Genomic DNA, 23453 nt, shown 5'->3' with positions numbered 1-23453 from the left:
TCTTGTCTGTGAATCAGATCAGCCCAGGGGTGGGTTGGGGGATTAGGGTAGGAATAAAATACACGGTCCTTTCCAGAGGACTCCAGGATTCCTCATTTCGATGATAAGCTTAATTTACTGTGCTTCACTAATTTTGTACTACACTTCTATGTGGAATTCTAAATAGTATATGGGACATAGTCCAAGAACTGGTTGCTATAAGGCACTAGCTTATGGTTAGTAATTTGCTTCACAGACAGAATGCTTTGTAGACCTGTGTCTGCTTTATGCCTAGGGAACATGCATTTCCCAGTGCAATGGAAAAAATCAAACTTGAGATTCAATGTTGTAGTGTATGTAAATGTTAAGTCAGAGGACCAGAGTTCGATCCCCTTCTTACTGTTTGTGAGACCTAGGGCAAATCAGCCTTCCTAGACCTTAGTTTCTTCATCTATTAGAAACAAAACGAACAAACAAAAAACCAACTGTACTCAATTATTTCTGAAGCTCTTTCCAGTTCTGAATCCACGATACTCTTTGACTTTACTTTTCAGAGCATTTCACATCTCTTATTTTTTCTCCCTCATGTTTGAGATAGCCTTGGAAATCCTTATACCAGTTGTATTTCTCCTCTGTCCCCAAAGGAAGAGGAATGTGAATTTGTCAAATAAGCTAGGACTAATTAAATTGCTATTTGAAGAACTCTTTTTCTACACCTCAATTCCTTTAAAGTATCTCACTTGATGGAACAAAATAATTTAAAAAAATGTTAGTACTTTATTAGGAAACCCTTCCAAATGGCTTAATTATTAGTTTAAAGTAAAAGATTAGGGGAGGCAGAGCCAAGATGGCAGAGAAAAAGCAGGGACGTCTTCAGCTCTCCCTGAAACCATTTGAAATACCTGTAAAAAATGACTAAAGTTCTAGAGCAGCAGAACCCACAAAATGACATAATGAAACAAATTTCCAGGCCAAGACAACCTGGAAGGTTGACAGGAAAGGTCTGTTGTACCAGTCTGAGAGAATATCTCAGTCCAGCGTGGGCTACACTGGCACAGATGAGCCAGAGCAGGCCTCAGGGGACTGAATCACTGGCAGCTATGGTGGTCTCCAGACTTCTCAACCCACAAAAGCCAAAGACAACTTAGAAGGTCAGTAAGAAAGGTCTGTCAGCTCTGGGTGAGAGAGGAGCCAGGTCTGGCGCTGTCCAATCCCCAGGGAGGCCATGGTGGTGGTGATAGGGGTGGCTGCTTCTGGAGCTCTCAGCCCACAGACAGTGCAGGGATCCATGGCTGATCAGAGGTAGATTTCAGGGGTCACTTTGGTGGCACTGAGGCAGGATACTCTTGCATTGCCTGTGCTTGGATCTAGGTCACAGTCCTGGGTGGCAGTAATGGGGTGAGGAGGAGTGCTGGCATGGTGGAGCTTGAGGTGACAGTGGAGAGAGAGAGTGCTCCTCACAGTTCCAAGGCAGAAAAGAGTGCTTTTGGTCACATACAGATCAGAGCATATACCAGGAGAGGAGTAAACACCTCTCCTTTCATTGTACAACCTTGGAAAAACTGAAAATTTACACCTCCCTGGAAATATCTCTGGAAACATCTCTGGAAACAACTACACAAACCCCTGAAACTTGGGACAGTATACCCTCTACACTGAAAGGAGAGACCTACCTTAACAAAGAGCTAAAAAGTCAAATAATGGTTGGGAAAATGAACAAACAGTGGAAAAAATACCAGACTATAAAATCTTACTTTGGCCACAAGGAAGATCAAAACATACAACCAAAAGACAACAAAGTCAAAGATCCTACATCCAAAGCCTCCAAGAAAAATGTGAATTGGTCACAGGCCATGGAAGAGCTCAAAAAGGATTTTGAAAATCAACTAAGATAAGTAGAGGAAAAATTGGGAAGAAAAATGAGAGTGATGCAAGAAAATCATGAAAAACAAGTCAACAACTTGCTAAAGAAGACTCCCCCAAATGCTGAAGAAAATAACACCTTAAAAATAGACTAACATAAATGGCAAAAGATATCCAAAAAGTCAATGAGGAAAAGACTGCCTTAAAAAGAAGAATTAGCCAAATGGAAAAGGCAGTCCAAAAAGATGACTGAAGAAAATAATTCCTTTAAAATTAGAATGGATCAAATGGAAACTAATGGCTTTATGAGAAATCAAGGAATTATGAAACAAAACCAAAAGAATAAAAAATAGAACACAATGTGACATATCTCACTGGAAAAAACAACTGACCTGGAAATCCAGATCCAGGAGAGATAATTTAAAAATTATTGGATTACCTGAAAGCCATGATCAAAAGAAGAGCCTAGACATCATTTTTTAAGAAATTATCAAGGAAAACTGCCTTGATATTTTAGAACCAGAGAGTAAAATAGATATTGAAAGAATATATCAATCACCTCCTGAAAGAAAACCCAAAAGTAAAGCTCCTAGGAATATTTTAGCCAAATTCCAGAGTTCCCAGGTCAAGGAAAAAAGATCACAAGCAGCCAGAAAGAAACAATTTGAGTATTGTGGAAACACAATCAAGATAATACAAGATCTAGCATCTTCTACATTAAGGGATCAAAAGGCTTAAAATATGATATTCTGGAGGTCAAAGAAGCTAGGATTAAAACCAAGAATCGCCTACCCAGAAAAATTACTATGATACTTTGGGGGGAAAATGGATATTCAATGAAACATAGGACTTTCAAGCATTCTTGATGAAAAGATCAGAGCTGAATAGAAAATTTGAATTTCAAATACAAGAATCAAGAGAAGTATGAAAAGGTAAACAGAAAAGAGAAACCATGAGGGACTTATTAAAGTTGAACTGTTAACATTCCTACAAGGAAAGATGATATTTGATACCTTTTTCAGTATTAGGGTAGTTGGAGGAAATTATATCTATGTATCTATATGTGTGTGTGTGTGGTATGTGTGTGTGTATGTGTGTGTATATATACACATATATACATACATACATACATACATATATATGTGTATACATACATACATGCAGAGGCCCCAGGCTAAGTTGAATATGAGAAGATAATATCTAAAAAATAAAATTAAGGGGTGAGAGAGGAATGTACTAGGAGAAGGAGAAAGGGAAGGTTAGAATGGGGTAAATTATCTCACATAAAAGAGGCAAGATAAAGCCTTTACAATGAAGGGGAAGAGAGGGGAGGTGAAAGGGAATGACTGAACCTTACTCTCATTCGATTTGGCTTAAGGAGGGAATGATGTACAATTGAGTATGGAAATCTATCTTACCCTACAGGAAAGTAAGAGGGAAGGGGATAAAGGTGGCATGATAGAAGGGAGGGAAAATGGGTGGAGGGGGTAATCAGAAGCTAACAGGGTTAAAGGAGAGATTAGAATAAATTAGAATAAATGGATTGAATAGGATGGAGGGAAATACAGTTAGACTTTCACAGAATAACTGTTATGGAAGTGTTGTGAACGACTATACATGTATACTCTATATTGAATTGCTTGCCTTCTCAATGGGGGTGGATGGGGAGGGAGGCAGGGAGAGAATGGGAGACTCAAAGTTTTAAAAATGAATGTTAAAAATTGTTTTTACGTGCAGCTAGGAAATAATATATAAAGGCAACAGGGTATAGAAATCTATCTTGCCCTACAGAAAAATAGAAGGGAAGGGGATAAGAGAAGGGAGGGCAAGTGATAGAAGGGAGGGCAGATTGGGAGAAAGGGTAATCAGAATTTATGCTTTCCTGGGGTTGGGGGAGGGGTGAGATGGGGAGAAAATTTGCAACTCAAAATCTTGTAGAAGTAAATGTTGAAAACTGACAAGAAATTGATTAATTGATGAAAAAAATGATGTAAAAGATTAAAATCATTGTGGGTACAGCTATATTCACAATTTCTAACAGGCAACCAAAGAATCACTATTTTAATATATACTAAATATATACTTTAATATATACTAAATGCACCAAATTGTGAGTGCTAATATAGAGAAAATCCCATGAAAAGCTTAGATGAGATAACTTGCTGTAATAGATATCATGATGGACCTCTTAGGGTGGTTTGCTTTGTGACCTCCTTGAGCCTTTTTTGTTACCTGTAAAATGAAGATTAAAAACTTGGAGTCCTTCCAACTAGTTTTCATCTCTATTGAGGTTAAATCTAGGCACTTTAAAAAAATCTTTTTTGAGGCTCAAACAAGATAATGTATATGAACATCTGTGTGCATGTGTGTGTGTGTGTGTGTGTGTGTGCCCATGCATGTGGGTTTTAACAAACTGCTAAAGCTCCCTATAAGTGACTGTGATGATGAGTCTGTTTATTTGTCAGAAATATAGAGGCTTAGGTAAGCAGTAAATATTTCCAGATTGACACATATTTGGGATATGTAAGTATATCCATGTGTGTAATTCATTTGAATTTGGTCACTATCTCAGCTGTTTTTATCTCAAATAATATAAGAATGTAAGCAGACTACAAGTACTTTGAAGACAAGAACTCCCTCCCCATCTCACACTTTCTCTCTGTGTCCCTAGGCCTAGGACAGTACTTTGCACATTATTTTCTTTTAACTAGGCCTGTTATCTCACTGGCTAGTAATAGAGATGGCCATCTGCTTTGCACTCCATAGTCTTAGACAATGCACGGTACCTAAAAGATTAAGTAATTTGTTTAAGGCCACATAGCCAACATACCTCTGATGTGGGATTAGAACTAGTAACTTTAAGGCAGTCTCTCTGTTATGCTACCCTAGGGTACTTCTGTCTGTTGTTGTATTGAATTGATTTGAGGTGAGAGTGAGAAGTTAACTCTAGAATAACTTTGAGGGAATTGTTTACAAGATTGGAAAAATCAGAGCTAACTCAAGATTTCTGAATATTTTAGTTAGCTTAGTATGATATTTCAACAAATTTCTTTTTGTCATGGATGTGACAATTGCCCCAAGGAGATGGGTCAAAACCTCTGTGTAGTTCTTGGGCACATCCTCCTGTAAATCATCCACAGTGGATGGGAGTAGTGGCTTCTTGTAGCTATTTTAAGATCTTGTGGGTACCGATGTAGTTCTTTCTGTTTAACTCAGGATGCTGTTTATGACTGTTACAAAGGAATTCTTTTAAATTTCTCTGAATTGTCTTTATTCTTCAAGATTGACATAGCCTGGGATTATTCTCTTTTCTGTTATTTCACTCTCTAAATTCACCATACATATCAATTATCTTACTTATGTCCAAACAAACCACCATACACTGATGTAGATATTAGCAGCTTTTTTTTCAAGAAAAATTATAACCTCAGGGATTTAATATAATATTCATATAAATCAGCAGTCTGGATTTTATAAATCATCTCTCTGAGTCTGGAGGGATTACTTAATGTAAAATAAACTAAATTGTATTGGTTGGTAAACATTTTTAGATATGCATGGTGGCAATATGGATCACTGATTATTAAGGAAAAATAAAATTTAAAACCCCCAAACAATTTGGGTAACATAATCAAGATCACTTCTGTGATCCTGAAATCAAGCCCAGTACTTTTAATTTCCTATATTGGAATTAGCTTGTAATAACCTCATCTCTACAAGCCTTCTGAAAGTTTTGTAGAATGTCTTCAGTGCTGAATAAATATTTATGTAAAGCATATTGTGATCTTTCAAACTGCCAATCAGAGTGAGGATATTTCAAAAAAGAAACTCACGTTAATCAATCAAGCCCATTATAAAATTACAGAAGCAGTCAGAAGCTTCCTGCAGGCTAAGCAATATCACAAAATTTTATGAAATAGTTAATTCATTTGATTGCAGTATCTGGATTTAATAAAAACTGCTGTCGTTCCATCTTCTCTACATGTAGGTTGGCATTTCATTGGAGAAGTGTTATACCTTTTCCTTTGTCCTTATTCTTTTACTTAAAAAATTGGGAGAGAAAAATTAGATAACCTAACTTAGAACTGAATCCTTCCATTCTGAATTCCACCAGAATATCAACTAAACATGAATATTCTTCAAGGAGTTGTGATTTCCTGCACCTGGATACTCTTTCCACAACGTCCAGTCCATCTCCTCTGTGTCTTGCTAGATGACCTTCATAAGGTCCTTAGCACTTTCTTTATCCAATTCATCACTTAGTGAGCACTACCTTTTTACCTTTTAGGCTGGTCTTTAGAGGATAGACTTACATACTCAAAGCTTTTTATCACTTTGGTAGGGGCCAATATAGCTTTTTCAGATTTTAAAATTATTTCCCTACTCTGATGACCCACTAGAGTAGGAACGTTATTTAGGGTGTGCTGCATATCTCGTTGAAGGATGTCTTAAACTTTATGTATGTATGTGTATGTATACACACATACACATATGTAACACAATATACACATATTATACAGATGTATGTATATGTACATATATATATATATATATATGCACGTGTTGTGTGTGTATTTATATCAGCTAGGAATTCAGAATGGAAGCATTTAGTTCTAAATTAGGTTATCTAATTTTTCTCTCCCAATTTTTTTAAATAAAAGAATAACACATGCCTATTATTGAATATATAAGTAATTACAAATATTGCCTTTAGATTGGAATTAGTATACTGTGGATTATATATCTGTTAGTTGAATTTTTTAAATATCATAAGCTCTTTAACATATGGCAATTCTTTTAAAATTCTATTGAATTACATTTCCAAACATACTTTAAAAATAATATGTGTACAATTTCTTCTTTGGAAAAGGTTTTGATCACATTTAAATCTCCACTGAATTTTCTTCCTATAATGGTTACATTAAATTGTACAGTAATTTTTCTTCTTTTTTTAATTAGATAAATTCAGCAACCGTAAGCTTCCTGGCACTTCTGTGGATATCACTATGACTAAGAACACTGGTTTCAGTTTTACTCTTAAGCAAACACAAGGTATGTCACTTCCTGTTTATAGTCTGACATTCTATAAAATTTTATTTCATAGACTTGGAAATATAAAATGTATGATATCTTACTAACTAAATGAATGCAAAGATTGATGTTTACAAATTTTGACCTATAAAACAAAATTCTGGAAAGAGAAAGAAAAACACAGAAGTTTCAGCTCTTGTTTATGACATTAATAACACTCCATTTTCCATAGCACAGAAGAGTGACAATTTGGGGCTTTTAAAATATTAAGTATGGGAATACCTGAGATAGGTTTTTAAGCGTGGAAAGGCTAAGGAGGGAGGAAAGACTTAGAAAAAAATAGTTAGCCTCACTCTAAGAACAATTCTAAATTTTAAGGCAGTTATATATTACAAATTGTGTATTTTAGACTCCATATGCAGGAAATGGCTATTACCAGACAATAGTGTCCAGTGGGAGTTAAAATAGAAATTTGAGTCTTAAAAGCAATCCAATTTGTAATTTAAAAACACAAGAGTTCTTACAATTGAGTTTATTTAAATCAGTCAATCAGCAAATATTTATTGAGTCTATTTGCAAGGCATTATGACTGGGGAAGAAAACATAAATAGATTTGTATCAACATTACATATATACATATATATATATATGGATATATAGATATATAGATATAGATATATATGTGTGTGTGTACACACACATATTTTCCCCTAATTTTTTAGTACCTTAAGTAAAGAATAAATTCTAAGCTTTTTCGGTAGAGGAGAAGGCCAGTTTACTAATTTTTTTAACTACAAGAGTGATTATTTTAATTTAAATAAATAAATTCACAGTTTTAATATCAGGAGTTTAAAGATTTTCTTTGAACTCAAGCAAAACACATTTAAGACAGTTTCTGCATAAAAGCCATAGAGGCATTTGAATTTTATTGAGGGGAGTAATATAATGTTTATTGTAATTTTCGCAATTTAATTTTTAATTTAAATACAAATAGATTATTTATTTAGATTCTATGCAAAAGAAAGTTATCTTTATCATTCAGATCTTAAGTGTCTATGCCAAACTATACATCTTAAGACATTATTTATAACAATGATTTACATTTTTACCTTATTTATGTTCTATTTTATTTTATACATTTTATTTATGTTGTATATTATATATAATATACATTATATAAAATACATATATGTATTATATATATACATATTTATACATTTTATTTTATTCTCCTGCTTATTTATAAGTTGCCAACTTAGGTCCTATAGATTTTTTTGTCTCTACTGTAGCTTCTACTGCTGCTAAGGAATAAAAAAGAGCTCAGCTTATCAATTCAGGGGGATTGTGCAGTTTAGCATGTACTGCCTCTTAAGAAAATTGGAGAGAAATCAAAGCTGCAAGGGAGTTTCTTTGATGGGAGCAGCTGTTCCCATTCTCACATTTGTGTGGCAATGTAAAATGAGAGTTAAGATTCTTTCCCAGCTGCTCTGATGAATTTAAACATTGAGGGCTACAATGGCTAGTGGTCTTACTCCTCTTATGATGGCTGCTATGGTATAATGGACAGAGAACTGGTCTCAAGGCTGGAAAGACCGAGATTGAAATCCTACTTCTCATATACACTGGCTGCATGATCCCAAGCCTATCATTTAAATTCTCATTTCTCTGGGCAACAGTCTAAGGTATAAATTGCAGAAAAGATGCTGTAGTATATTGGTACATAGAATTTCCTCACCTAGAAGTCCCTATCTTAATGAAATTACATGTCCAATCTTTGTCTTAAACCTTGTAAATGGTATGCAGAGGAATTTTGTTCCCCATATTTTAAGTTACTACTAGATTTGCTCGTCAACATTTAGGAGACATCATTAGAATCCCCAACACTAATATTTTGACTTGAGCTTACCCATGTTGTTATTTTTAACCAAACCAAACCTTGCTTTGAGGTTTCATATGAAGCAAAAGAAGATACCCTGACATCCTAAACTAGACTGATTTGGAAAAGACTCAAGACTGGTACTCTTTAAGCACTACAGAGTCGTGCAACTATGGGACAGCCTATACGGTAGCAGTTAGCAAAAAGGGAATCAGTCGGGGTGTGTGAGTCTGCTGGGTCCAAGGTGTGCTGGAAGCAGCTTGAACTGGTTTTCAGGTTGTTAAATTTTCAGTATGAACATTTTGTATCTCAGAAATCAGCAAAAACTATAAAATGGGACTTGATTTATTATTTTATTGACTGTCTATGCCTAAGAAAGTGATGCAGAAACTGTTAATGATGAAAATAAAATCTTAAAGTGTGGTGTGCTTTCTTTTTTTGTGGGATGAAAGCCAGCTGTTAAACATTTACCAGCATGCCCCTGACATATATTTCTTGAGTATGAAAGCCATATTCTATGTCAGCATTTTTTGCTGTCAAAATCAGGTAAACCAGTCTTTCCTGGAGTGTCAGTAGGACCTATCTGATTTTCTTAGTGTCTTCCCTATCTTCAAATGGTCCACACTATAGCAAAAGCAATTATTCACATGAATAGGGAAAAGAAAATTAGGACATATAGTGTTCGTGATACTGAGTTCTTTCCAAAGCTTTTTGGACAGATCCTTGGATAAAACTTTAGGTTCTCAGTACTCCAAGAACCTGGATTTGAATTCCTGCTTCACTACTTCATAAGAGACTTTGAGGAACCCAGTTAATATCACTAGGCCTCACATTTATAAAATGAAGCATTTGGCCTCAAGGTACTCGAGGGCAGGGACTACTTTTGCTTCTTTTTGTAGACCTAGGTTTTAGCACAATACTCGGAGGCACATAGTGAGTGCTTAATAAATGTCTGTTTATTGAATGACTGATCTTCAAGTTCTGAATCCTAGACTCTTATAAATTCAGATCTCTTTCCATTTACTTTCTACGATATGATTGAATATAAATCAGAAGAAAATGTTCTAGATTGAAATCCCAGCTGCCAAATTTGTTGGTTTTGTTTCTAATTTCCATTTCAAGATACTAATCATTCCCATATTTTCCTTTTAGAAAAAAAATAATTCTACCTCTTTTAAAAGTCCTAAAGAGAGTTAAATACTTAATTTTACTTCAGAATAATGCAGTAGACATTTGTTCAGCACCTGCTAGGGCTGTTTGCACATTTTCCATTTTGCGTCTTTCTCATAAATGTTTTGGAACATTGCTTTGTAGATTTTTGATAAATGCCATGACATATTATTTTTAGCTCACTGGAGAATGTAGTCAGTCACCAAAAATATTGATTAATTGCGTGGTGGTACACTGGATGGTGAATTCCAAGATCAGAGGTATGAAAGGAATATATGCAAGAGGTGATACAATGGTAAAATAGACAGGCCTTGGCAAAAAATTGGATACTGGGGGTGAGGGATAAGTGAGAAGTCGAGGATAAGACTTAGGTCGTGACCTTTGGGCCTGAGAAGATGAGCTACTCTAATTAGTAATTTGAAAATTTTAAAATATGAAACAGTTTACAAATTTAGGTGTTATCTTTGCACAAGAGCCATGCTAATCTTCATCTATGTCAGGCCAATGCAATTATATGTACAACTGTCTTTGTTGGTTTCATATCCCTTTGCTAGAATATAATCTTAGGACTTCTGAGATCATGTTTCCTCTCAATTCGATATCTTCGTTTCTCCTCTTCCGACATACACAAATATATTATTCTGTCCACATTAATGCTAAGTAAACATTCAATTCATTTCAGTTCAATAAATATGTTGAATGAATGATTATGAAGTAATGAAAATGGGCAGATGATTCTTGGACCTTTCATGTAGGGAAGAATTATCCAACCAAGATGATAACATGTCCTTGGTCAGTCTTTCATGTAAACTTGGGTTTCATATTCTGATTAATCTTAGATTGCTTAATCCTGGCTATCTTATCAGTTTTTCTAGATGACGAGAAAGAAGAGAATACAATATTATAACATTCTTAATGATCTTTGTTAATTACAAAAATGAGAGCTATTTTAAATATGTCATTGTTGTGTCGTAGGTTCGTGGGCCTCAGTAGAAATTGGAAAGGTAATTGTTTTATACTGCCCATTCCCCAACATTTAGCAGCAAATATGCCTTAAATGGATAGTTATGCGGTAAATGTTATCTCCCCATCACTAAAAGGTGAAAGGAAAATTCAATGCATACCTTGAATGTATTTCAGGAGAGTTTATTGAAGACTATGTGTTATTAAAGTATATGAGCTATAGCCATCCAAAGCTTGAATGAATAGCAATTCCAGGGAGCATAAAACCTGCGAAGGCACCTTTCAGATGTTGCTTCTTTGCACCCTTAGAGTTACTATTCTTCCACCAGCCTTTACCACATCAATAGAAATACCAATATTCAAGAGAGGGTTGAGCAATGGTATTTCAGCATCAATATGAGACTAGATTTCTCTAATTAATTGACAGAAAAAAAGTCTTGCTTCAGACATCACTTAGCAGTAAGGACCCACTTTTCACATGTTTGTTAAGATTCAATTGGGGTCATTGCTGCAATGTATAGAAGGGTTTGTATTTATTTTTTTCCTTTTTCCTCATGTCTTAAGCTTCAGTTCCTTAGTTTATTCTTTCTGACAAAGTCCTCTTCCATGTTGTTCCTTGTATCTTAAATTTTGTTATGGATCCATTTTGTGCCTGAATAAATGTGAGCAAGAGTTATGTCTGTGATAACGGTCTACTTTCAATACCGATGATTTGAGTTTTCTATCATAATCTGCTCTGATCATGAAATGGTTCCGTTGTTTCAGTCATATCCAACTCTTTGTGACCCCATTTGTTGTTTCCTTGGCAAGGATACTGGAATGGTTTCCCGTTTCCTTCTCTAGCTCATTTTTATAGATGAGGAAACCGAGACAAACAGCATTAAGTAACTTGCCTAGGGTCACACAGCTAGTAAATTTCTGAGGCTTGATTTGAACTCAGGTCTTCTTGACTCCAGGGTTGGCACTCTGTCTATTGTGCCACCTAAGTGCCCTTGATTAGTAGGTAATTACAGAAACTGTTCTGTAATTTCTAGTATCAATGACCTAGTCCTGAATTGCCGTCATAATCCTTTCAGTGTATGTGTGTGTGTATGTGTGTTTGTGTGTGTGTGTGTAAGTATATATACATATACAATGTATGCACCCCCCCATTAACACTTTTTGAGGAAGTATTAATCTTTCTATTGCTCTTTCAAGGTGATGATGATACTCGTATTTTATTAATATTGATTGCTTTTTTTGTGTTTTTAGAATACTTTCCAAATCTATTATGGTCCTTTCTTTAGTTGTAAATTGCATATTAAAATTGAGGTTGTATAAGTAGTAATTACTTGAAACATGTTGCTCTTATTTACCTTTGATTTCAAGATGCCATTTTGTTTAAATGTTTATCCTTAGCACTTTGTACTGACACTTCATCACCACCTTTTCACCACTGATTGGAGGTAGAGTTCCAAAATCTCAACTTAAGGAAGGAATTCAGGACAGATATTTCCTCATTTCCCACATGACTGTACTGCTTCTGGACTTTTCTGACTTTCCCACCACATACATGGGACAGCTTCTCCCACCCCTCTTTCAGCTTCCTTTTGGGTGTTGTCTTACATTATTAGATTGTAATCTCCTTGAGGGCAGAGACTGTCTTTCTTTTTCATATTTATAGTCCCCAGTACTTAGTACAATGTCTAGGATATAGTAGTACCTGAATAAATGTTTATTGACTATTGTGTCTCTCTTGGAATAAACCAAAGTGTTTTTAGATATCATCTTTGTCCTTCAATTTAATTTGACCTCCAGGTTCAAGCTTAAGGGTTAGTTTCTATTTTCCTTTACATATAATAAGAAAATTTATATTTATTGACCCCAAATAATATTTTGATATAGTTGGAGAAATATTCTATAAGATAAATATATATCCACATTTACATACATGTGTAGGTACAAAATATAACTATACATACATGCATGCATACATATATCTATTTGTAAATATACATATTGATACACATATATAAAGTGTTCCAAAAGTCTTACTGCAATGTTATGTTCTTAAAGCCATGACGCTATTTACATGGTGCTATTCATATAAATCAAGTGTTTAATTAATGCTTTGGTTCAACTCTATTTATATTGGAGGCTAGTCTTACTTTTATTTATGAAATATGATAACTGATTAAAAGGTGAACAGAACTATCATGGACTTTAACTATTTCAATGAAAAAAAAGCTATTTTGTCATCAATTGGGCCTGCCATTGTGGTATTGACAATAGCTTTTTTTTTTCCCACATGCACATCAAACACTCCAGTGTTCTCACTACACTTGAATCATTTTTATATATTTGCAGTATGCGAACAAATCATGAGTGTGGGATTGATTTATAGACTTTGTGATAATCATTAAAGACATTTTAGATGTTGCAGTGCTTTTGAGAGATTTGTTTAATAGTTATCAAATTAATAATAGTTTGCTCTTTATAAACTTAGAACTTTTGGGCGCAGCATTTTTGTAACTGTAAAATTTGTAACCAATATGTTGGTTACTTATAAGAGTTTGTGGATTATTTGTGTGTGTGTGTGTGTGTGTGTGAGAGAGAGAGAGAGAGAGAGAGAGAGAGAGAGAGAGAGAGAGAGAGAAGAAAGCTGCGAATGATTTATATAAAATACATAAACACTTTATTGGGCTGTATTTGGGGTGATTACTCAAGTTCTTAGACTTTGGCAATAAATATATTATGCTTTCTATTAAAAAGATGTGATCTGCCTTAAAAACGAGAAGGAACTGGTAAGTGCCTTGAAGTACCTGTGTGAAGAACTAGAGCCAATAATTATGGAATTTCCCTAGCTCTGTCTTTTTCTAGTTTTGAAATGAAGCTACTAGAATAGTTTTTAAATCTTGATTGATGTCATTTTTATAGGACATTACCCATAAGGTATTTATAAGGGGCAAGAAATAAAAGTTAGGAGAAGTGGATCATCACCAATAACCTTGTAAAATTCTCTGTTCTTTTGACTCCTCCTTTATCCTTCCTGTATCTCCATTTTTACTTTTTCATTGCCCAAAATTTGAATAATATACATAATAGCTTCATAGTACATAATCCTGTCTAGAATATGTAGAGAAATCAATTATTAATTTTTGGGATCTCTCATGTTTATTGGTTACATAAACCAAATCTTACTTTGTGGATGGTAAAAAGCCTTTAGTTTTTATCAATGAAGCTGTACTTAGTTTATCATAGTTTATGAGGTCTTGCTGAACAGGAGAAGGAGAAAAGGCTAGATTTCCTTCAGGAAACAAAAATGCTCCTTTTATGACCCCCAAATTCTCCTGGCAACAAAGGTCTATATTTTTAATAACACTGTGTCACTGAAGGGCAGTCAGGCATGGTGCTGAGCATTCCCTAAAGAATTAAAAAAGTGAATATCATGGAGAGGTGCATAGCAAACGTGAGCAAGATGAATCCTATAACCAGTGGGGAACTTGAAGAACAAGAATAAAAGATGTCATCAAGGAAATTTAAAATAAAAAGAAAAGATGTGTTGGTCACATGACATGGTGAAAAAGCCGATTATTCTATTGGTACCTTCACAGTATCAGAGATAATATGGATATCCTACAACAGATTGGGTATACCCTCTGTAGTTACCTTAAGGGAGAATAAGGATAAAATTTCCAGAGGATTGGTATGCCTAGATGATTTGCTATCTGCATTATTGGAGTAGGGTTCCAATTTTTAACATCATAGATAAAGTTGAGTATTTAAGCATATTTTGTATCATAAAAACACACACCATAATCTACTTTGATTTCTAACATAACAATAAACTATTTTTTTTTAACTTAGCAGAGCTCCTAGTGCTTTTTTATACAAAATTAATAAGACTACTTCAACTCTGGAAACTCCAGTTGTTAGAAACAGTTATAGTATGTACAATTTGCCACGGCAGATACTTTTTCATAACACTTGCTATACTTTATTAAATGGGATTTTGGCTTCAGAATTTCTATGTATTGTAGAAGTAGATTCAGAGATTATATTGAGACGAATTTATGGATTAATCCCTAGATCAGTGGTTCTCAAACTTTTTGATCTCAGGACTCCTTTATACTCTTTACAATTATTCAGGACCCTCAAAGAGTTTATGTAGGTTATACCAACTGATATGTACCATATTTGAAATTAAAACTGATAAATTTATGTTTATTTAGTCATTCATTTGAAAATAACTAATAAACCTATTACATGTTAACATAAGATATGTTTATGAAAATAACTATATTTTCAAAAAAATAACTTAATGATAGGTGGCATTGTTTTTCATATTTTTGCAAAGTGTTTTAATCCCTGGTGTAATAGAAGACAGCTGGAGTCTCCTATCTGCTTCTTCATGAAATCTGTTGAGACATGTTGTTTTAGTTGAAAATATAAAGAAAATATAGCCTTGCATAAATATTAAGTTGGAAAAGAAGGGAACATTTTAATAGTTAAACGATGTCATAATAGTATTACAAAAATAGTTTTTACTTTGTAAATCCCCTAAAAGGGTCTTGAGTGGAGTCTATGAATCAGTTAAGCTTTCTTTGTAGTTTTGTTGTTGTGAGCTCATTGTGAAAGACTAGTGGAAAGTGTTCTTTGCTGAATTCCAGTGCTAGTAACTGAATTCATGGGAAAAATACAGTTCTGATTTTCTGTTTTTTAGCTTAAGGTCACGCATGTAGTTGGTAGCAGAGACAGAATTTGAACTGAGGTCTCTGACTCTAGGACTATCATTCTTTCTCCTACATTGCATTGGTTGCCAGGAAAACAAAACAAACCAAAACAAAAACAAACTATTATTTCATGCTATTGAAAGGTGTAAGCCAGTATCCTATTGATAACTTATCAGATGATATTACACAGAATATGTATGCCTTCTTAAGCACAACCAGTCCAGGGTTACTCTTGTCCAGAATGCCTTGCCCTATGTTACATACACTTCCAGTTATAGTCTATAAGAAGTGATGCTTTAACACCATCGCTTTCTTAGTTCAATGATGAACTTAGATGAAATTAGGCAGTTTTGAGTCATTGATCATTTAACATTAAGAGGTTTAGTTTGCCCTAAAACAGAAAATATATACAATAAGAATACAGTGACACTTGTCTTTTTTGGATGTGTCCCTCCCTGTGTCTGGTCAGCAGGGCAGAGTAAGGTTATTCTTGTTGATCAAATCCAAGGGATTCAGATTTTATGTGGCTGGGACATATTATGCTCTTAGATGACCAGAAAGCTGCAAAATGAAAGAGGGGACCAATTGGACCCTGGTGATAGCTTTTTTTTCTCTTAGTTAAAACCTCCCCAACTTGAGGGTGGGAAAAAAGAAGGTCGGCCAAGAAAATGCTGGTTCTATGATACAGATTATAAATTTGTTCCAGAGAAATCTTATTCATGCCAAAAGGTACTCAAAAAGATCCAATAAAATCAATCAATCAAGAAACATTTGTTTTACATCTTCTATTACTAGGCACTGTGTTAGGTCCTGGGAATACAAAGATAAAAATGAAATGTTTTCTGCTTTCAGGAAGCTGATTTCTTTTAGGGAAAACAGCCTGCACCCATAAAAGTATAAGCAGAATATACATTAAGGCAGCTCCCATTTCATGTAAAGTCCTTTAACAATTTTAGTTTCAGTAATTCAGGGCTGCTTCTCCCTGATAGAGAAGCACAGAGCCAACTAGCCTTCTAGGCTACACAGGTATGTTGCCAACTAATAATTTTCCTAGAGACCATCATTTTCTTTATGACTTATGAGCAAGAGAACAAGTTAAGGTGCTTTTAAAAAAGAATATTGTAATCACAGTCCATAATAATACTATCAATACAAACCTAAAGATTGAAGTTTCCTTTCTTGAAGAGTGGCTGGGCTTCTATCCTTCCTCTTTCCTCCTCAAAGATAAGGTTAGTATTAATCAGGAAGTATCTTCATTTTACAAGAATTATTATATTTTCTATCAGTATCATATACTTCTAAAAAGCTTAAGGAAATGGCCTCATTTAAAAAAACAATTAAGCTGTGTCACTTAACTTCTCTTACAGCGTTACTATCCTTATTTAATCATTTTGGTTTCCTGACAAGATGATATATTTTTTAGAACACTCTGAGACTCTGTACATGTTGCTATTTTTATCTCATAAAGATACATTGATAGCTAAGATATTCTACTATATAAAAACTTTTGATTGTAAATCATAGGGTCATACTAACCAACAAATTTACATTTTTTCTTCCCCACAAAGACTATTTTGTAGGCTACTATTATTCCTGATATTTTCAATATTGATTTTCTTTTAGAATTTTGAAATTTATTTTAATTTTTATTGTCAGTTCTGAATTCTCTCCCTCTCCCCCCATCTACCACCTATTGAGAAGACAAGAAATACACTATCCATGAAATATATTAATTTATGGAAAATATTTCCACATTAATATACATAGTATTTTTATTTTTATTACATTGTCTTAGGCTATCCATGAGCAATTAACATTTCTCCATTTGTTTGGATCAGCATTTGTGTGAAGAGTGTTCTGTAATTGTGTTAATATAGTTCTTGGGTGTGATTCAGAAGGTAAATTCCCAAGTATTTCATACTTTCTGCCGTTATTTATGAAATAAATGTTATGAAAAAGAAGCAAAAAAAGAGAAAAATATATAAGTGTTTCAATCTGCACTCACAATGTATCCATTCTCTCTCTAGAGGTGGATGATATTTTTAATCAGGAGACCACTGGAATTAACACGGATTACTGTATTGATTAGACTTGATTGATCAATCATAGCTTGATGAGAAACAATATTGATCAGAATGCTTAATCTTTCACAGCTGATTATCATTACAATATTGCTGTTGCTGTGAACTGTGTTCTGGTTCTGCTCACCCCATTTTGCATTAGTTCTTAGACATCTCGCTAGGTTTTTCTGAAATCGTGCTCTTCACCACAAAAAGAGCTGCTATAAATATTTTTATACATATAGATCCTTTTCATTTTTCTTTCGTTTCTTTGGGCTATATACCTACTAGCAAGATTGCTGGGTCAAAGGGTATGCTCAGTTTTATAATCCCTTGGACAAAGTTTCAAATTGTTCTTCAGAATAGTTAGACCAATTCACAACTCCACCAACAGTGCATTAGTTTACTTATTTCCTCATCTTCCTTCCAGCATTTCTCATTTTTCTTTTCTGTCATCTTAGTCCATCTACCTCAGAGCTGCTTTAATTTGTGTCTCTCTAAATTATTAGATGTTTAGAGTATTTTTTTCATATGACTATTGATAACTTTGATTTCTTTTTAAAACTGGCTATTCCTGTCCTTTGACCATTTATCAATTGAGGATTAGTTATTATTTTTATTAATTTGGTTCACTTCTCAGTATATTTGAGAAATGAGACCTTTATGAGAGAAAAACTTTCCCCCAAGTTTCTGCCTATCCTTCTAATTTTGGCTGCATTGATTATTTTTTGGCAAAATCTTTTTAATTTCATACAATCCAAATTATCCATTTTACCTCCCATGAACCTCTCTATCTTTTACATCGTTGTGAACTCTTCTTCTATCCATAGTTCTGACAGGTGATTTCTTCAATGTTCCCCTAATTTATTATATCACCTTATTATATCACCTTTTATTATAATCCCATAACCCATTTTGCCCTCATCTTGGTATATAATATGAGATGTTGACCTATGCCTTCTTTCTGCCACTCTATTTACAATTTTCTCTCAGTTTTGTTAAATAGTGAATTCTTGCCATAGTAGCTAGGATCTTTGGGTTTATCATACACTACGTTCCTGTGCTCATTTGCTTCTGTATATTGTGCACCTACTCTATTCCCTCAATCGACTGATCTATTTCCTATCCACTATCAAATTATTTTGGTAATTATGACTTCATAGTATAGTTTAGGCTCTGATACTGTTAGCTCCACCCCACCCCCATTATTCCTTTATATTTATTTTCATTGATTTCCTTAATATCCTTGATTTTTTGTTCTTTGGGGTGAATTTTATTTGTTTTCTATTTCTGTAAAATAATTCTTTGGTGGTTTGATAGGTATAGCAGTAAATGATAAAATTAATATACATAGTAATTTCATTTTTATTACATTGTCTTAGGCTATCCATGAGCGATTAACATTTCTCCATTTGTTTGGATCAGCATTTGTGTGAAGAGTGTTCTGTAGTTGTGTTCATATAGTTCTTGGGTGTGACTCAGAAGGTAAATTCCCAAGTATTTCATACTTTCTGCCATTATTTAAAATGGATTTTTTCTATCTCTTCTTGTTGTGTTTTGTTGGTAACATATAGAAATGCTGATGATTTGCATGGGTTTAGTTTGTATCTTACAGCTTTGCTAAAGATGGTAATTATTTTGAATGCTTTTTAGTTGCTTCTTCAAGTATGCCATCATATTATCTGCAAAAAGGAATTGTTTTGTTTCCTTGTACCTATGCTTATTTCTTCAATTTCTTTTTCTTGTCTTATTTCATATTGGATAATAATGGTGGTAATGGAGTCCTCGCTTCATGCCTGAACTTTTGAGTTGGTGTCTTGAGCTGCCCTGTCACTGTCAAGCTTTTGCTGGTCAGATTTTTTTTTGTCATTGTTGGCTCATTTTTTCCCCAGCCTACTTCTTTACTTCAGGCTTTATCTTAGAGCAGGGAATTGCTCACCTCTGGACAGGGAGGGGGAGGGTGGCAAACCTGATCTTTTCTGGTCCAGGCTGAGACGCTCTAGATTTTTGATGCTTCCAAGTTTGTGTGATTGAACGTGTGATAAGGCAGGGTGGTCTGGTTCCTGCCACATTGGGATGCACTCTGGTTCTTACTCAGGTGGGTCCCTGGCTCCCTTATGACTGCAACTCCACCTCTCTACCCTGGAACTGTGGCTGGATCTGGGTAGTTATTAAGCCACCAAATAGCATCTAATTTTGCCCAGGACTAGCACGGGCGGCCCTTGGAATCTTTTTCTGACCAGATGTTCAGTCCCCTTACAGTGGGCATGCCTAGTGCTTTCCGTTGCTCCCTCCAAGGCTACGAGCTGGTGCTGCTTCTACTGCACCCTGAGTACTGTGCTTCCAGCTAGTCCCCATGCCAGTGTCTGTAGACCTCACTTTCAAATTGAAAAAACCAGAAATATTAAATGTATTGTTTTAAGAACGAGTCATAGAAATCACTAATAATTTAATTAAAGATAATGACAAAAATGAGAAAAAAACACCAAAATTTGTGGATTGAATTCAAAGCAGAACTTAGGGCAAGGTTCATATCTTCAAACATTTATATGAATAAAATAGAGAGCACTTCAACAAATTGGGCATGTAACTTAAAAGAACTAGAAAAACAATAAATCAAAAATCTCCAGTTAAATACTGTAATGTTAACGGGAGGATGTAAGATCTTCCCTGCCCATTAATAGGCCTCATGTGGAGCCCATTAAGGGAAGCTTGCTTTTAGGAAGACTTGAACACCTTTTAATAATAAGCTAATTAGGCAAATGAGTCCTGTTGTGATGCCTTCTGGCTCTGAGCCTGTTAGCTGAAAGAGTATATAATTCGAGTGCTGAGCTTTTGCTTTGGGGGCTCCCTTATGAAAAAGATGTTGTGATTCCCTGGTGGAGACTCTGAGTGGCTGTATGTTTGGAACCCCACTTTCCTCTTCCCCCACTCGGTGGTATAGACCCTCTCCATTCAGTGGTGGATGTAAAGCTTTGATTCAGGTAGTAGATCCCTGTCTGTTGGTCTTTATTTCTCTTTTCTGTATTTCCTGTGTTTATATTTTATGTGATTAAAAAAGAAAGATTGTTGACTTCTGAAACAGCTATCTTTCCTTAGTAAAGCAGATAAAAGAACCTGCACTAGCAGCCATCCTGGGTATGCCAGTATGGATGTTATTACAAATACCAAAACAGATATATACCAAAATGGGTACCAAAATAGATCCTGGAGATCAAAGGAGATATTAATAAAAGTTAGAAGTAAAAATTGAATTAATAAAGAAAATTAGGAGCTAGTTTTATGAAAAATAAAATAATAAAACAAATAAACCACTGACTAATTTGATTAAAAAAAGAAGAAAACCAAATTGCAGTACCAAAAATGAAAAATGTGAACATACACCCAATGAAGATGAAATTACAGCAATTACCAGAAGTTATTTTATCCAACTATATACCAGCACCCCACAAACAAACAACCTGATAACCTAAATGAAATGGATGAATATTTACAAAAATATGAATTGACAAGATTAATAGAAGAGAAAATAAAATACTGTAAAAAACTCTATCTTAGAAAAAAGAAATTGAATAAGGCATAAATGAGCTTCCTAAGGGGGGAAAAATAACTCAGGACCAGATGGATTTAGCTGTAGCTGTTTGTTAGATCATGTTTAAACTAAGCAGGATGAGAACACCCCATTTTACCTCTTCAGAAACAAAATCTTTAAACTGCTCATTATGGAAAAGGATTAATTAAACTGAACAACATATACAAATTACTTGGCTGCTTTAATTCTTTTCTCTTGATATTTCATTTTACAGTATCATATAAATAGGTTTAGCCCACTGTTCAAAACACTTCATGGAAATTCTCATTTAAACGTTGTTTGTCCTTTTTTTCTTAAAGAGGGCTATGACATCAGGGAAGTGATGCTTTGACATTCAGGTGAATTGTATTTAAATGAGGGAGGGCTGTGCAAAGTCACCAGCCTCACTTTATCCTCCTGAGCCATCTGAGGCTAGTGGCCAGATATGGATCAGGACAACCGGAGATGGCCCAGAATGCAGTGGTGGACCTTGGCCTTTTCAAGCTAAGGTCTTTAACAGGTCTCAGTTTGACTGAGGCAATGTCCCTTCAGTGATTAAGGCTTAATAAGAATTTAGGAAGAGAACAACCTCTTTACCTAGTCAAAAATTTAAAAAAAAAATAAATAATTTAGTCTAGAAGAGGAAGACCCTCAGGGTTTCTGGCCAAAACAGAAACAATTATTGTTTACATTCGTTCTGAGCCAATCAGAGCCTAAAGAATGATCAAGTAGAGCTTAGTCTGGGACCTATTGTTGGCCAACTAATGAAAGCCACAGTTATTTGGGGTGAAAGCTAATGTTTAAGGAATAAAAAGTTTCAAAGTTTAAAATTTACATTCCCTGTGGGCAGAGCACCTGCAGGTAAGGATGTGACATCATTTTAGTTAAATGAGGAAACTTAGAGCCTGTGTTTAATTTGTGGCCATTAAACATATTCACAAAATCAACTAATCTTTTTCCCCTTGGTCGATGATCATTCTTGACAAAACTTAAACCAATGTTTTGAAGCGAAAGCTTATCTGTAGTACTATTCTTTTGTTTCTGATCTCTAAGGTCCCTCCTATATCAAAAATTATATTATTCCCTAAGATTTATGATAATGCATAATAGGTTATATGGCTTTTAGTAATTGAACTTTGGCTAGAATTATAGGTACTTAAATGATAACGTCCTCATATAGTATTAAAATTATGATTAACAATTAATATTCTATGCATGCACTGACAACACATCATGAAGTTTAAGAATCTCTCACTCCCTGTTTCTGACCAAACCCAGTTCTAAGACCTGCTCCATCAGCTCTGACTTTCTCTTCTTTTTTGCTCCCCCTAAACCCCTCATCCTCCAGTGCAGATGACTTGAGACTTGGGCTCATCTTCATTAAAAGGGAGATTAACCACTTTCTGGCTTTGGGTACAGTAGGGAGATATAAGACGTCAGAGGCTAGTTTATATCTAATTAAGATTTTTCCTCTGATTAAAAAAAAGAAAAGATCACTGAAAAAGGTTATTCCTTCCACACTGTGACTTTCCCCATCATAGTTTTGATATATTGCAGATCGGCATAATAAATTAAATGAGAATTTGGGGAGAATTTTGCCAAAGCCACAGATGACAGTGACAAGATCAGAGTTGGGAGAGCAAGTTCAAATGTGAAAGAATTCACTTAGACCTTCTCTGTAGCCAAGGGGAGCTTTTTTTGATGCAAAAGCACACAGACCTGAGATTTAGCAAGGAACTTAATAAAGGCCTTGATATGGGAAAAGAACCAGACTTATATAGACAGAAAGCTATACAGCCTGCAAGATGATGCACTTTTTAGGGTTTCTTTTGGGGGTTTTAAGGACAGGATAAGTACAAACAAGGTGAGGAAGGTGATTGCTTGCAAGATAAGTAAAAATTGTCATGACACAGTTTAAGGAAGATGAATGACAGGATATTGACCACAGGATGAGGGAGACAAAAGCAATTCTTTTGGTACAAGTTGTATGGTTTTTCAAGATAAGGGGGAAATGGCATTGAGACATCCTCAAGTTACAGGATGGACTACAGAATGGGCCTCAAACGCCTTCAGAGAATCTGGGAAACTGACCCTTACTAACCCTTAAGGCACCGTTTGTATCCACATTAACAGGAGAAGGCCAGCAGACATTGCAGAGCCTGTGACCAAATACTTAATCCAAGTTTTGCAATGAGGTACTATAAACATCCCATAAAAAGAAGAAAAAA

At 34.8% G+C, this 23453-nt stretch overlaps 1 protein-coding gene across 1 annotated transcript in view; it reads left to right on the top strand.

The window, feature by feature from the left end:
• CFAP47 (cilia and flagella associated protein 47) overlaps window positions 1-23453 on the top strand; it is a 965255-nt gene that overhangs the window by 764470 nt on the left and 177332 nt on the right. Inside the window, exon 58 of the mRNA XM_036744194.1 lies at window positions 6802-6894. Within this exon, the coding sequence (XP_036600089.1) occupies window positions 6802-6894 (93 nt within the window). The remainder of the gene's footprint in view (window positions 1-6801; window positions 6895-23453) is intronic.

The sequence above is a fragment of the Trichosurus vulpecula genome, chromosome 2 (genome assembly GCF_011100635.1).
Source record: "Trichosurus vulpecula isolate mTriVul1 chromosome 2, mTriVul1.pri, whole genome shotgun sequence".
Taxonomy (NCBI): domain Eukaryota; kingdom Metazoa; phylum Chordata; class Mammalia; order Diprotodontia; family Phalangeridae; genus Trichosurus; species Trichosurus vulpecula.
Note: the sequence above shows the minus strand (reverse complement) of the source record. Positions and strands in the feature narration are given on the sequence as shown.